The 15,466-nt window shown below is 41.6% G+C and overlaps 1 protein-coding gene across 1 annotated transcript in view; it reads left to right on the top strand.

The window, feature by feature from the left end:
• Positions 1 to 15,466, top strand: part of LOC145396858 (scm-like with four MBT domains protein 2) — a 196,851-nt gene that overhangs the window by 17,074 nt on the left and 164,311 nt on the right. Inside the window, exon 3 of the mRNA XM_080270146.1 lies at positions 6,730 to 6,857. Within this exon, the coding sequence (XP_080126272.1) occupies positions 6,730 to 6,857 (128 nt within the window). The remainder of the gene's footprint in view (positions 1 to 6,729; positions 6,858 to 15,466) is intronic.

Raw genomic sequence — 15,466 nt, 5'->3', positions numbered from 1 at the left:
AGCCTCTCTCCGTAAGACAGATCTGCCAGGCTGGGGACTATCTCAGTTGCTGTTCCTTGTATACTCTCTATCTTATTTACATCTTTCTTCTTGTGTGGGGACGACACTACTGCCGCATATTCCAACCTGGGGCGGATCATGGCCACTATCAGTTTTTTCATCATTTCCTCATCCATGTAATGGAATGCCACTCGTATGTTTGTCAGGAGATTGTACGTCTCTCTAACCATCTTGTTAATGTGTTTTTCCGGTGACAAACTATCCTGGACCAGCACTCCCACATCTCTCTCTTCTCTTACTTTTTTGATTGGTTTATTACCCATCATGTAATTCAGTGATGGCCTCTTGGCACTCTTACCCATTTCCAATATTTTACATTTTTTTGCATTAAATTTCATTTCCCACATCTGGCTCCAATCTTGGATCCTATTCAGGTCTTCTTGCAGCATTTTACAGTCTTCCTCGACTTCTACTGTCCTCAAGATCTTTGCATCATCAGCAAACAGACTTGCATAACTGTTCACTCCATCTACCATATCATTTACGTAAATCAGGAACATTACTGGTGCTAACACTGAGCCCTGTGGGACTCCAGTTGCTACATCCTTCCATCCGGACATCTTCCCCTTTATTACTGTCCTCATTTGTCTGTCTCTCAAGAAGTCTCTCATCCAGTCCAGGACATTTCCCTTCAGTCCTCCTATGTGTTCCAGTTTCCACATTAGTCTCTTGTGGGGTACCTTGTCAAAGGCTTTCTCCAAATCTAGATACAGTACACACAGTCCACCCAACTGTCTCTCTCCTGTAGCACGTCAATCGCACTTGCCTAAAAGCTCAACAGGTTGGAAACACATGACCTTCCACTTCTAAATCCAAACTGGCTCTCAGCCAATATGCTCATCTCCTCCAGATATTTTATTCTTCTGTCTTTCAATATTCTCTTGCACAATTTTGCAACTACACTGGTCAGGGACACTGGTCTATAACTCAGGGGTTCTTCCTTATTTCCTCCCTTATAAATTGGTACCACATTGGCTCTCCTCCATTCCTGAGGCACTTTCCCTTCTTCCAGAGAACACACAGTTAAATAATGAATCTTATCTGCCAGTTGTTCTCTGCATTCTTTCAGTACCCGGGTAGAGATTCCATCCAGTCCTGAGGCTTTCCCTGCATCTTGAGTTTCCAGTAATTTATATACTTCCTGCACTTCCACTTTTATATCTTTTGTCACTACATTTCAAGTCACACCCACCCCCTCCACAAAATCCCTTTCCTTAGTGAAAATCGATTGGAAACATTTGTTCATTATTTCAGCTTGCATTGCCGCATCTTTGTAGACCTCTCCTTCTACTTTCAGTTGGGTGATTCCTTCCTTTTGTTTCAATTTGCCATTAACAAGTCCATAAAACGGTTTGGATTTTTCCTTGCATTTGTCAATTATATCCTTTTTAAAGTTCCTTTCTTCCTCTCTGCGTATTCTTGTATATTTATTTCTAGTTCTTTTATATTCTTCCTTTGATTTATTATTATCTCTTTCTCCATTTGTTCCATGCCATGTCTTTTTTTTTTTTTTTTTTTTTTTTTTTTTTTTGATACTGTCATGCATCTCCTGTTAAACCAATCCTTCTTCCTGTGTTCTTTCCCACTTACTCTTGGAACATGTTTCTCCACTCCCGAATAATAGAGGTGTAGAAAGATATCCCACTTCCTATGCGTCTCTCTCGTTTCTCTGTATTTTCTCCAGTCCGCATTTTTGAAAAATTTCCTCAATCCTGTTAAGTTTGCTTTCCCATGCTCATCTCTTGGCACCACGTTCCCTTTTATCATCTGGAACTCAATGTGTAATTCACCAGGTCGGTCAGGATCACCTGATGGTCGTGATCGTCAGCTTTTACCCTCCCGGAAGGGAGCTGAGAGCTCATATAGTCCGATCTAAGGGTAAGGCTGTGACCTTCACACACACACACACCCGTCCCCTTGCTCAAGGGGGACAGTAACCACCCACTTCGTCAGTGAAACTTTTCGCAACCTGAGCGAGGCGCGAACTTCCGTCTACCAGATGGCAAGCGAGAACGTTACCACTGCACCAGCGAGCGGGGTAATGTGTGTGTGTGTGTGTGTGTGTGTGTGTGTGTGTGTGCTTACCTAATTGTTCTTACCTAATTGTATCTTTACAGGAATGAGTCAAGCTCGTACTGTCCCGTGTCTTAAACCATATTTATCGTACATATTCTTAAATTTGTGAATTGTTTTGGCACACGCTATTTCTTTCGGTAGTGCATTCCATTGATCAATTGCTCTGTGTGGGAAACTGAATTTCCTTACGTCTTTATGACCTCTCTTATGCAGTTTTTTGCAGTGTCCTCTTGCTGATGCTTCTCCATATGTTAAGTAATCATTTATGTCTATTTTCTCCTTCCCTGATATGCTCTTATATAGCATTATCATGTCACCTCTTTTCCTTCTCTCCTGTAGTGTTGGTAGATTCAGTTTATTTAGTCTTTCTTTGTAGCTTAGGTTCCTTAAGCTTGGTATCCATCTTGTAGCGGCCCTTTGAACTTTTTCAATCTTGTCTATGTGCTTGTTGAGATGAGGACTCCAGACTACTGATGCATATTCCAGGGTTGGTCTAATGAATGATGTTATTATCCTTCTTAGCATGCCTTCATTTATGTATGTGAATGCTATTCTCATATTTTGCAAGCGCTGTATACATGTTCCGTACCTTCTCGCTGATGTGGTCAGCCGGAGATAGTCTGTTATTGACAATCACACCTAGGTCTTTCTCTCTTTCTGATGTGTATAGGGTTTTATTTCCTAACTTATAATCCCAATCAGGTCTTTTTCCACTTTTACCAAATTGAGTACATGACACTTGTCCACATTGAATTCCATTTGCCATGTACTACTCCATTCATGAAGTTTATTTAATTCTTCTTGTAGCTCTTTACAAGAGTCTGTGTTAGTAATTCTCCTTTGTATTTTTGCATCATCTGCAAACATATTCAGATAGCTCTCATTTCCAGTGTTACTGTTTATATCATTTATATACACTAAAAAACATGATTGGTGCCAGCACTGAACCCTGTGGTACTCCACTAGTCACTTCTTTCCATGATGAGTAGTTTCCTCTTATTACTGTTCTCATTTCTCTTTTTATGAGAAAGTCTTGCATCCAACAAAACAGTTTGCCTCGAATTCCTCCTTGATGGTACAGTTTCCATAAAAGTCTTTGGTGTGGTACTGTGTCAAAAGCTTTCTTGAAATCTAAATAGATACTGTCCACCCATCCTTCCCTTTCCTGTATTGTGTTTGTTACTCTGTCATAATAGCTCAGCAGATTAGTAACACATGATTTTCCTTTTCTGAAACCAAACTGTCTTTCTGTTATCATACTGTGTTCTAGATGATTTACCCAAGCTTTTCTTATAAGCTTTTCTAATACCTTGCTTACAACACTGGTCATTGATACTGGTCGGTAGTTGAGTGGATTTTGTCCATTTCCTCTCTTGAATAAGGGGACAATATTTGCTTTTTCCAAATATCAGGTAGTTTACCTTGACTCAAGGATTTCTTGAAAATTAAAAATATTGGTTTACTTAACTCCTTTGCACATTCTTGTAGTACCCAACATGAAATTTCATCAGGACCATTTGCTTTTCCTCTGTCTAATCTACTTAACTCCTCCTGTATTACTTTTTCTGCTATTTGTATATCTGGTAGTATGTGTGGACATGCATGTTCCACATTGTCCCTCTCAAAATTTTTTTCTTCTGTAAAAACTAATTGGAAATTCTTATTTAGTGCTTCACAGATATCTTTCTCTTGAGTATAAGTGATTCCCTCATCCGTAATTGATTGTATTATATCTTTTACTTTGGTTTTGCTTCTGATATAGCTGTAAAACAGCTTTGGTTGATCATTACTTTTATTTATTATATCCTCCTCAAACTGTTTTTGGGCTTCCCTCCTTATTCTTGTATAATCGTTTCTTGCCTATTTGTAATTATTATACGCTCTTTCACTATTGTGTCTTCTGTATCTATTCCACAACAAATCTCTTTCTTTCTGTTGATTTTTTACATTCTGTATTGAACCATTTCTGTATTTTCTTATCTACTTCTTTGTGCTGTGGGATGTACTTCTGGTCTCCTATTTCATAAAATTCACAGAATTTTTTATATACTGTACTGCATTTAAATCATGTCCTCTAAGCTCATTTTCCCAATCAACTCCTAAGAAATACTTCTTTAGGTCTTGATAATTTCCGTTTTTATAGTTTAGGCTCTTTTTGTAACTCATTGCTGTTTACTATGTCATATGCTATCCTGAAGTTATAATTTAGTACTGCATGATCGCTTTTGCTGAGTTGGGTGATATATTAAACTGTCACATCATTTTCTTGCCTAGTAAATATTAGATCTAGCACTGAAGGTACATCAAGTCCTCTTTTTCTGGTGGTTTCCCTCACATGTTGCGTTAGGAAAAACTCTTGCACAAGATCCAGGAGCTTTTGGTCCCAACAGCTTTCTTGGCTAATTATATCTAGAGTATTCCTATTTATATTTGTATTAAAATCTCCAGTTAGTATAATTCTTTCCGATTTCTCTTCCATTTTATGTAGTAATGATCTTAAACTCTGAATTGTACTCTCTGCCAGGTCCTCATATTCATCTCTTTCCCATGTGTTTGATCTGGGTGGCATGTACAAATTGGCTACAGTTACTTTCCCTTCAGGTGTGTTGATCTCTACTGCTGTCATTTCTACTTGTGATGGTATATCTAGTTTTATTTCATTGACTTTTAGATTTTTCTTAGTTAATATTATAATTCCTCCTCCTTTTTTTAAATTTCTGTCTCTTCTCCATATATTGTATTCCTCTAAGTTTAGTATGTCATTGGATATCCTTGGTGTTAATTTTGTTTCAGTTAGGCATATTATTTGTGGTTCATTTTCTCTGACATAATCATTCATCTCCAGTAATTTAGATACCATTCCATCCACATTTGAGTACATCAACTTTATCATCCTGTTTATATACTTGTCATGACATGGTTTTACTACCTTCGTCCTTTTTATTCCATCCTGTTTGTGTACCACTTTTGTACCTGCAATCCTATTACAGTACTTTATAAAAAAATTTCTTCTTCTCCTCTTCTTATCTTCCCTCATTTTTTGTTTTTGCTTCCTCCCTTTTCTCTTTCAGTAATTCCAGTTCCTCTTGTGTTAGGCATCCTTTTATCCATACATTTTTGAACTCCTCTTTTTCCATAAGATTCTTTGCATTTTTTAGTATCTCCTCCACAGTGTTTACACTCTGGAAAGTCACCTTTAGAGGTCTTGTCTTGCTTTACTCATATTTCCCTAACCTTTTGTGTTCCTCTATGTCTTTACTACAGATTTCCTCCGATACTTCTTTCAGTAAGCTCATTACATTTGCCATCTCCTTTTTGTCTCTTATGATCTTGTTTTTTACTTCTTCCTCTTCTATACCAGTGATTACTATAGATTTGTTTATATCTATTGAATCTCTGACTAACTTTGGATTGTTTTGGATTATTCTTTTCACTTCCTTTTTAATGCTTTTTTCCTCCACCCTTGTTTCTAAGTCTTTCTTTACTTTCACCATTTCAGCATACGTGGTTTCCACATCATTTTTGTAGCTTTGCACAGCTTCATTCACCTGTGTTATCTTCTCCTCAATATCACTGCTCTGGTCCATAAGACTACTTACTTGCCTAATTGTCTCTGTGTCATTTTTGAACTCTTCCATAACATTCTCGTGATTGACTACTGTTCTTGGCATTTCACTCATTTTCTTCCTAAGTGTACTCAATTCCACTGTTAGTTCACTGATGGTTGTGTCTTTCTTGTTGGCCTCCCTTCCTAGTTTTTCTATTTCTTCCTTTTGCAAGTGCACCTGCTTCTTTATTTCATCAATTTCATTTTTGAAAGCCATTTCTAGTTTGTGTACACGTTCATCCAGTCTATTGTGAATCTGCACTTAAACCAGTTCTTGGTAGAAATCATCATTTTGCTTTTTACCTTTATCCCTTTTCTTTTCCAAATTTGCTTTACTAAAGTATGTATCCATTTTGCAATACTAAAAGTACAGAGTATGTGCTTACAATCCCCGTGTTGCTGTAGTCTAAACAAACCTCAGCTGACTCAGCACATTCTTTCGTCTTGGTTCTCTTTCCTGTTTGAACAAGTCTTGTTTAAACTTATTATTTTTTTCCTTTTAATAATGAAAAATCATTTAGTCTAACCTGGTACAGAACTTGACTCATAACAAAGATACTAATTTAGGTAATGCCACTGGCCGTGTTGGTTCGGTACGAAACGCCGATGTCGCACGTCCGCCTCGATTGACTCCCTCTGTGTGTGTGTGTGTGTGTATGTGTGTGTGTGTGTGTGTGTGTATGTGTGTGTGTGTGTGTGTGTGTGTGTGTTTGTTTGTTTGTTTTATGGAACAACATTTTGATATATTTTGAAAAAAATCATATACTGCTCTGATTATTGAAAATAATGCTGGTAACAGATTTTATCTGTTTTTGGAAATGAGGTTCCTCTCTGTTAGTAGTACATTACAGTGTTGTATGAGTATACCTTGCTATTTTTTTTCCCATTTCTGTGTACCATTCATTAGTAGTTTAGTTGTACTGGTGACTGATCAGTTTCTTTGATGATTGAGTTTTATATAATGCTGACTGGGTGTAACTTTTCAGGTTGAGAAAAGTTTGGAATCTGGTGTGCTAGCAGACCAGCTTGTGGAGGTTGTGCACTTTGGACCAGAGCAGCAGCCATCTGGATATTGGCTGGCCAAAGTTGTTACCACCTGTGGGCCATTGTTAAGGTTCAGTATCATGCAGCCTGGGACAAAAGTTCATCTGCCATTCCACTGCATCTGCATCACATTGAAGGCTGTCTCTCACTTTCCTATCATTGCATCATGTTAAAGGGAGATATTAATGGGCTATAAAGCATACCCATCCACTTAGCTTGGAAATATTAGCCAACAGAGAAAAGTGAGAAGTAGAAGGGGTGAAATATTAGATGAACTTTTGTACCCATTTGTACCAACAGTATTTACTCTTTCATCTTACAGACACTTTATTTGTACCTTGTCAAGAGCTTTCCATTTAATCTGGTTCTCTTTTATGTCAGCATGTATGGGAAATATAATTCCTTGTATCTTATATGTCACTTATTAAGATGCAATTTATTGGGTGGCAGCTGTTGCCACATGAAGTATATATGTGTGTATATATCCATCCGTCCATCCATCATCCAATCCTATGTTGCCCAGTGAGGAGTGTAGGAGCCTGGGGCTAAGCAAGTATAAATATGTAAATGTAGCAGCCTGTGCTCTTGGAAGGGAAAACGGGGTAATGAAACCCGCCTTGCAGGACTGGACTCTTTATTCGATCATACCTGGAATTGCAATTTTACTCTCTCAATATGTTATAATGGCATCACTTGTCATTGTTATAACACTTGGTCACTCATAGAATTACAATTTACCCTCAAAATGCTATGTTATACCGCAGTTTATGTCGTATACATATATCACTTTAAATTCTCATCCTTATTTTCCTACACTTATAATCGGGTTATGTTGTAACATCAACCACGTGCAGATTAATAAGTATTCTTAAAGGTAAGCAAGGGCAACTCACTTGTGGCGGGTCCATTTTTCGTTGTACAGTATCAGTGTGTAGGTAGGGGGTGTGAGGTACATAACACTAGTCCCTCATGGGCGTAATATCCTCACAGAAATAGCACCTTCACAGGATGGTCGTGAAGTTGCACATCGCGCTTGAACTCCTCCCTTTGGAATCTCTGTCTAATAATTCCACAGGATCACTGCCACCCCATCCTTCACTTGTCCTGGCTACCCACACACTGTCCCACACTCGCCCATAGCGTCTGTTTCAAGGCGTGATGTTCGTTATCTTCAAGGTAATGGTTGTTATGCTTATGCAGCTGTATATACATAAACACTGTGTAAGGATCCTTCTGCCTTTCTCCCTCTCTCCTACGTTGTCTCTCCCTCTCTCTTTACCGCGTTAGATGCGGTAAGACTCCCCCCGTTGGTCGGTCACAACCAATACCATATACCCGTATTGTTTGTTGTGGGCAAAAGTTTCGTCCTCATACGCATAAGTGCCCTATGAGGTAAATGACAGGACAGTGCGTCCATCGAGCAAACGGTGTCGAACTCCTTCAATCTCCCGATGGTCTCCAGACTCAAATACATGACCCTAATTCATCGGCGAATTTTCTAAGGCCACCCTCTTCCTCACTTTTGATCGTGGGCCCTTCAAGTATCCCTTCCACAATCTTTCGGATGTACTAATGTCTGTCTCCGTATCTGTCTTCCAATATGGCCATCGCCTTCTTGTAATCCTCTCGTGGGTCCAAGGAGTTGCATGTTTGTGGCATGTTCCTGACGGGCCCTGCACATGCTTGCATGAGTGTCTGCAGCTTATATTGCTCTGGGGCTGCAGCCCTCCCAATGTGCAGCTTGAATGCACAGATGAACTCCCAGTACTCCCTCCGGCTATTTCCTTCAAAGGTTGGTAGTTGGGTCTGTGGCAACCTCATGGTGGCAATCAGTTCCTTCAAGCCGGAGGCTATCACCTCAATGCCCATAGGGGTAGCGTGTGTCGATTCTTCCATTCTTGATCTAGTCAGTTTCGGATTTTCTGACCTCTGCCACTCTGGCCTTTTCTCGCTAACTGTTGGCTCCTCTTGATGTAAAGTCGTGGCCTCTTGTGTCTGTTCTCGCTCCCCTCGCTGGGGTTCCCTAATCTCCCACACTTGTTTGTCTCCTGTGCCATCACTATATCTTGGCCTCTTTGCCTGTCCTTCATGTACCACTACTGTCTCTGGCTGCACCTGCGACCTCAAGCTCATCTCGTTCCTCCCTTCCATTCCCGTCATGCTCTCCAACTGTGTCAGGCGATCATGGACTGCCTTGTTCTATTCTTGCAGGGTTTTGCAAAGCCGGTATGAGGACTCTCATGTATACGTTCTCGTGTGCCCCAGCCTGTCTGCCTTCAACTGTTGGCTACCACTCTAAGCATTCTTACAGCTCAGATTCGGCCCCCTCTTCCTCCCTTTGTTGCTTTCCTAGCTTTCTCGACTATCCTTTGGGCTGTTCCATGGGTTACGTTCTGTCCTTCATGTTCTGCCTATTCCTTTCCCCCTGGGTTGCCCATACTGATATGTTCTGTAGGTAGGATCTGCCTGGTATGTTATAGGTGTTATAGGTTAGGTTCTGCTTGGTATGATAAAGGTTGGGTTCTGCCCAGTATGATAAAGATTGGGTTCCGCCTGGTTCTGCCTGTTATGTTATAGGTTGGGTTCTGCCAGGTATGTTATAGGTTGGGTTCTGCCCGGTATGTTATAGGGTGGGTTCCGCCCGGTATGTTATAGGTTGGGGTCTACCCGGTATGTTATAGGTTGGGTTCTGCCTGGTATGTTATAGGTTGGGTTCTGCCTGGTATGTTATAGGTTGGGTTCTGCCTGGTATGTTATAGGTTGGGTTCTGCCTGGTATGTTGTAGGTTGGGTTCTGCCTGGTATGTTATAGGTTGGGTTCTGCCTGGTATGTTATAGGTTGGGTTCTGCCCGGTATGTTGTAGGTTGGGTTCTGCCTGGTATGTTATAGGTTGGGTTCTGCCCGGTATGTTGTAGGTTGGGTTCTGCCTGGTATGTTGTAGGTTGGGTTCTGCCTGGTATGTTGTAGGTTGGGTTCTGCCCGGTATGTTGTAGGTTGGGTTCTGCCCGGTATGTTGTAGGTTGGGTTCTGCCCGGTATGTTGTAGGATGGGTTCTGCCTGGTATGTTGTAGGATGGGTTCTGCCCGGTATGTTGTAGGATGGGTTCTGCCCAGTATGTTGTAGGATGGGTTCTGCCTGGTATGTTGTAGGATGGGTTCTGCCTGGTATGTTGTAGGATGGGTTCTGCCTGGTATGTTGTAGGATGGGTTCTGCCTGGTATGTTGTAGGATGGGTTCTGCCTGGTATGTTGTAGGATGGGTTCTGCCTGGTATGTTGTAGGTTGGGTTCTGCCTGGTATGTTGTAGGATGGGTTCTGCCCGGTATGTTGTAGGTTGGGTTCTGCCCGGTATGTTGTAGGTTGGGTTCTGCCCGGTATGTTGTAGGTTGGGTTCTGCCTGGTATGTTGTAGGTTGGGTTCTGCCCGGTATGTTGTAGGTTGGGTTCTGCCTGGTATGTTGTAGGTTGGGTTCTGCCTGGTATGTTGTAAGTTGGGGTCCACCTTTTTTTTTTTTTTCTCTCACAGACTATATCTCTTAGTCACACACTCTCGTTCATGCAATGTTTATCCCATCATACACCCAGGCAGCCAGACAGTGAGCAATTGACAGCCCAGTATGAAACACAACTCTTAATATCCAAGGTACACTACTTAGTTATAACTCACTACTTTATAGCCTATAAACGATGTCACGATATCAATGCCGACTTCCTGAATTTTGTACCCAGATTTATGTGTCAATTATTTAATACTGTGTCAGCAAATATCACCAATTTATAGCATATAAATGATGTCACAGTGTCAGCGCCAACTTTCGTGAATATTACACTCACATTTAATGTGTCACAATTATTTAACATTGTCTGGCACAGTCAGTAAACTCCTACCGTAGCACATAAACTAACGTTGTATTTACTTCACAATGAACCAGACATAGCGTATCAGCTCCCGGCTTTCAGTCGCCTGACTAAAGTTGGTTATCAACACTCACAGTCCTGTGGAGTCTGCCCATTCACAACCCGAGATGTTCTGAGTGGCTGTGTCTCGGATCATAGGTAGGCCGCCTCTGCAGACTTTAGCACCGCCCAGTGCTGTTGTCGGGTTGTGATCAGGTTGGCTCAGCGACATGGTCCGCTCCCCCCACCAGCGGACCCCAAGTATGTCTGTAGCCGCCTGTACTCTTGGAGGGGAAAACGGGTTAATGAAACCCACCTTGCAGGACTGGGCTCTATTCCGTCATACCTGGAATTGCAGTTTTACTCTCTCAGTATGTTATAATGGCATCACTTGTCATTGTTATAACACTTGGTCACTCACAGAATTACAATTTACCCTCAATATGCTATGTTATACCGCAGTTTATGTCATATACATGTATCACTTTAAATTCTCATCCTTATTTTCCTACACTTATAATCGGGTTACGTTGTAACATCAACCACGTGCAGATTAATAAGTATTCTTAAAGGTAAGCAAGGGCAACTCACTTGTGGTGGGTCCATTTTTTGTCGTACAGTATTAATGTGTGGGTAGGGGGTGTGAGGTACATAACACTAGTCCCTCATGGGCGTAAGATCCTCACAGAAATAGCACCTTCACAGGATGGTCATGAAGTTGCACATCGTGCTTGAACTCCTCCCTTTGGAATCTCTGTCTAATAATTCCCTGTCACCCTGTCCTTCACTTGTCCTGGCTACTCACACTTGCCCATAGCATCTATTCCAAGGTGTGGTGTTTGTTATTGTCAGGCTAATGGATATTATGCTTATGCAGCTGTATATACATAAACACTGTGTATGCATCCTTCTGCTTCTCTCTTTCTCTCTCTCTCTCTCTCTTTACTGCATTAGATGCGGTAAGATATATAATGTATATATCATCAGCATCCAATCCTACGTTGCCCCATGAGGAGCGTAGGAGCCCAGGGCTAGACAAGTTGGTCCTTACATTTAAGATGAGAGTGACCAGCCTCACTCACCCTGAGTGGCATTATGTGAGCAATAAACCCCAGCCACCCCTTGGACATATACCTTCACCGGCTCAATCCGATTGGAGCATTGTAATTACCCATTAAATCACCAGGCGCCATAATTTGGTTTTATGGTTACCACCCAGTGTAGTAAATGTTTTTTTCTTTTTGTATAGGCTTGTCACTCAGTGTAGAGTCACCCATAGGCAGAGGGAAGAGGAAAGAATGAAGGAAAGTAAGACAGAAGAGGGAGTGTAAAGTCACCCGTAGGCAGAAGGAAGAGGAAAGAAGGAAGGAAAGAAAGATGGAAGATGAAGGACAGAAGAGAGGAAAGGGCAGACACCCAAAGCAGCGTTTACATCGATTGAGTGGATGGTGAGTCCCCCACCTACCACCAAGGTTTGTTTCATACTGTACCTTATTACAGAGGCACAGCATGGTTCATTAATGACGTGATTTAAACTAAGGAAAGTTAAAGTACAGTAAACCCTTGATTTACCAAACTCTCCTAAAGAATTTCAATTTTAACAACCACTTTGAGCTGACTGAACGTCATGTTCAGTTAACGAATTTTGTTCGATAAAAGAATGAATGCTAAGTGGTTGATGGGGGTGCTTACCATCCACTCACTCGATGTGGTGCTGCTCACGGGTACCTACCCTTTCCTCTCGTCCTTCCTTCTGTCCATCCTTCCTCTTAAGTCTTTCTTTCCTTCATTCTTTCCTGTTCATTCTACCTATGGGTGACTCTACACTGAATGACATACCAAATGGTTTCCTGTACACCAGGAAACTATTTACTACACTGGGTGGTAACCATAACCAAATTATGGCACCTGGTGGTTTAGTGGGCAATTAAGGTGCTTCAGTCATATTGGGCCGGTGCAGTTGTATACCCAAAGGATGGTTGGGGTTCATTGCTCACATAATGCAACTCAGGGATGAGTAAGGCTGGTCACTCTCATCTTTAATGTCAGGATCAGCTTGCTTAGCACTGGACTTCTACACTTCTCATGGGGCAACACTGGATTACATGATGAATGAATGAATGAATGAAAAGAATGGATGCACAGGAAACACCAACCAGGGTGGTATCCTTAAATACACACACACACACACACACACACACACACACACACACACACACACACACACACGAACAGCCAGAGAGAGCAGACGTCCCAGCCATCGCTGCGAACCTTAAGTAGTTTCAGGAGTATTGTCTGTCCTGTCTCCTAAGGTCTTGTTTTAAATTTAAAATAATGAAAGATAATAGACTACCAAAAATGTAAAGATTTATTGGCTAGAGTATACATGAAAGTTTGTATTATTTTTCGGTAACAGCTGTTTTGGTACTTTAACCAACATCAAACATGGCCGAAAATGTAAACACTGAGGGACTCGAATTTCCAGGATTTGATAGAAATACCATTGTCATAGACCTGGTTAAAACATTGATTATGAGGATTAGTGAACTTGAAAAGAATGTAGAGAGTCTAGTGATAAAGGATGTGTCTGAAAATACGGAGACTACCATACAGAGTCTGATCCAGTCCAATGAGACAGCGAATGAAGAGATTAGAAATTTGAAGCGTGAAAATGTTGAATTGAGGAGGAAACTAGAAGAGAGTACCCCCCCTGGGGGTAGGGGGGTTTTCAAGAATACTCCCCCAGTATCCCTGCTTGTCGTAAAAGGCGACTAAAAGGGTTGGCGGAGGGTTAGTGCCCCTCCCCGGAAAACAACTAACTAAAAAAACAAACAAGAAGCCTCGGACAAGGACTGACCAAACGATGACGACCCAGGACCGGACAAAGGACTTGGTAATGAGTACATGGAATGTAAGAGGAGCGAATGATGAGGTGAAAGAGAGAGAGATTGTCCAGGTGCTTGAGGGTGCGAAAGTGGATGTATGTGGAATAACTGAAACAAATGGAGAGGAGAAAGTGTGAGAGAATGGGAGTATGGATGGGGTATATGTGCAGGAGTAGATGAGAATGAGAGGGCAAAGGAAGGAGTGTGTATAGTTGTGAGTAAAAGATGGAAGAAGAGCATAAGACAGTATGGATCAGTTGGGTCAAGGATTGTGTGGGTAAAGTTGAAAGTTGGAATACAAGTGGCGATTGTGTGTGTGTATGCGCCAACGCAAGATCATGCTAGAAGAGTGAGAGAAGAGTTCTGGACAAATGTGGAAATGTGCATGGAAAAGTTTGGAAGGAATGAGTGTTTTTGATTGGTGATATGAATGGTAAAGTTGGTAATGTGAAGGTGGATGGAATACTTGGTGAGTGGGGTGTGCCTGCCGAGATAGATGAGAATGGGAGTGCGTTAGTGGACATTTGTGCTGGGAGGGGGTTGGTGATAGCCAATACCCTCTTCAGGCATAAAATGATCCACAGGTATACATGGCGAGTGATGAGAAGGGTGGGTGGTGAACTGAATGAAAGGAAGGCAATGATTGATTATGTGTGTGTGGATGAAAGGATGCGAAGATGTGTAAAGGATGCAAGAGTGTACAGAGGTTGGGGGAGTGGACTTTCTGACCACTACCTGGTGGTGGCCAGAATTAGGATGCAAGTGAGATGGAGGAATAGAAGAAGGGAAAGACGAGAGGAAGGAGTAGTTGCAAGGAGAGTGGAAAGGTTACAAGAGGATGAGAAAAAGGCAGAGTATAAGAGAGAAGTGGAGGAACGATTGGGCAAATATGAATTGGAGCAGATGGGAGACGTGGAAGGTGTGTGTAAGATATTTACAGAAGAAATATGTGCAGCATGTGATGTGGTGTGTGGAAGGAAGAGAAGGCGGAGGGGGGTACAAGGAACAGCGTGGTGGACTGAAGAGGTGAAACAGGCTGTGGCACAAAAGAAGAAAGCATACAATGAATGGATGAGAAATAGGGGCGTGGAAGAAGTTGAGAGGCGGAAGAGAGAGTTATATGTGGAAAGGAAGAGAGAGGTGAAAAGATTAGTAAGAGAGAGTAAGAAGAGAGTGGATGAGGAATTTGGAAGGAATTTGAGTGTAAAGTGGAGGGACTGTAAGAAAATGTTCTGGAGAGAAGTGAAAAGAGTAAGACAGGGTGGAAGTGAAGTTAGCAGGGGAGTGAAAGATAAAAATGGTAGATTACTAGTGGAGAAGGGAGAAAAAGTGAGCGGATGGAGAGAACACTTTAAGGAATTGTTGAACGTAGAGGATGGAAGTAATGCAAGTATAAGTGGCTGGGGAATGGCTGGGAGAAGGAGGGAGGTGAGAAGACAGGAAGAAATCAGTAGGATAGAAGTTGTGGAAGCAATGAAGAAAGTTAAATCGGGGAAAGCCCCAGGAATTGATGGAGTGTGTGGTGAAATGCTGAAGCATGGGGGAGAGGTAGTAGTAGAATGGATGTGGAAGATGTGCAGATTTGCCTGGGAGGAAGGTAGAGTCCCGGAGGATTGGAAGTCAGGTATAATTATTCCCTTGTACAAAGGAAAAGGGGAAAAAGAAGTGCGTGGTACTCATAGGGGCATTTGTCTTCTTAGTATAATAGGAAAAGTGTATGGTAGGATACTTATAGACAGAGTTAGAGAAAGAACAGAGAAATTAGTTGGAGAAGAACAGGGAGGCTTTAGGAAGGGAAGAGGTTGTGTAGATCAGATATTCATTCTCAGATCTTTAGTGGAAAAGTTTCTAGAGAAGGGAAAGAAGTTGTATGTGGCTTTCATGGATTTGGAGAAAGCAT

This window comes from Coenobita brevimanus, chromosome 39 (genome assembly GCF_032717465.1).
Source record: "Coenobita brevimanus isolate Jiangsu-jjx chromosome 39, ASM3271746v2, whole genome shotgun sequence".
NCBI classification, from domain to species: Eukaryota; Metazoa; Arthropoda; class Malacostraca; order Decapoda; family Coenobitidae; genus Coenobita; species Coenobita brevimanus.
Note: the sequence above shows the minus strand (reverse complement) of the source record. Positions and strands in the feature narration are given on the sequence as shown.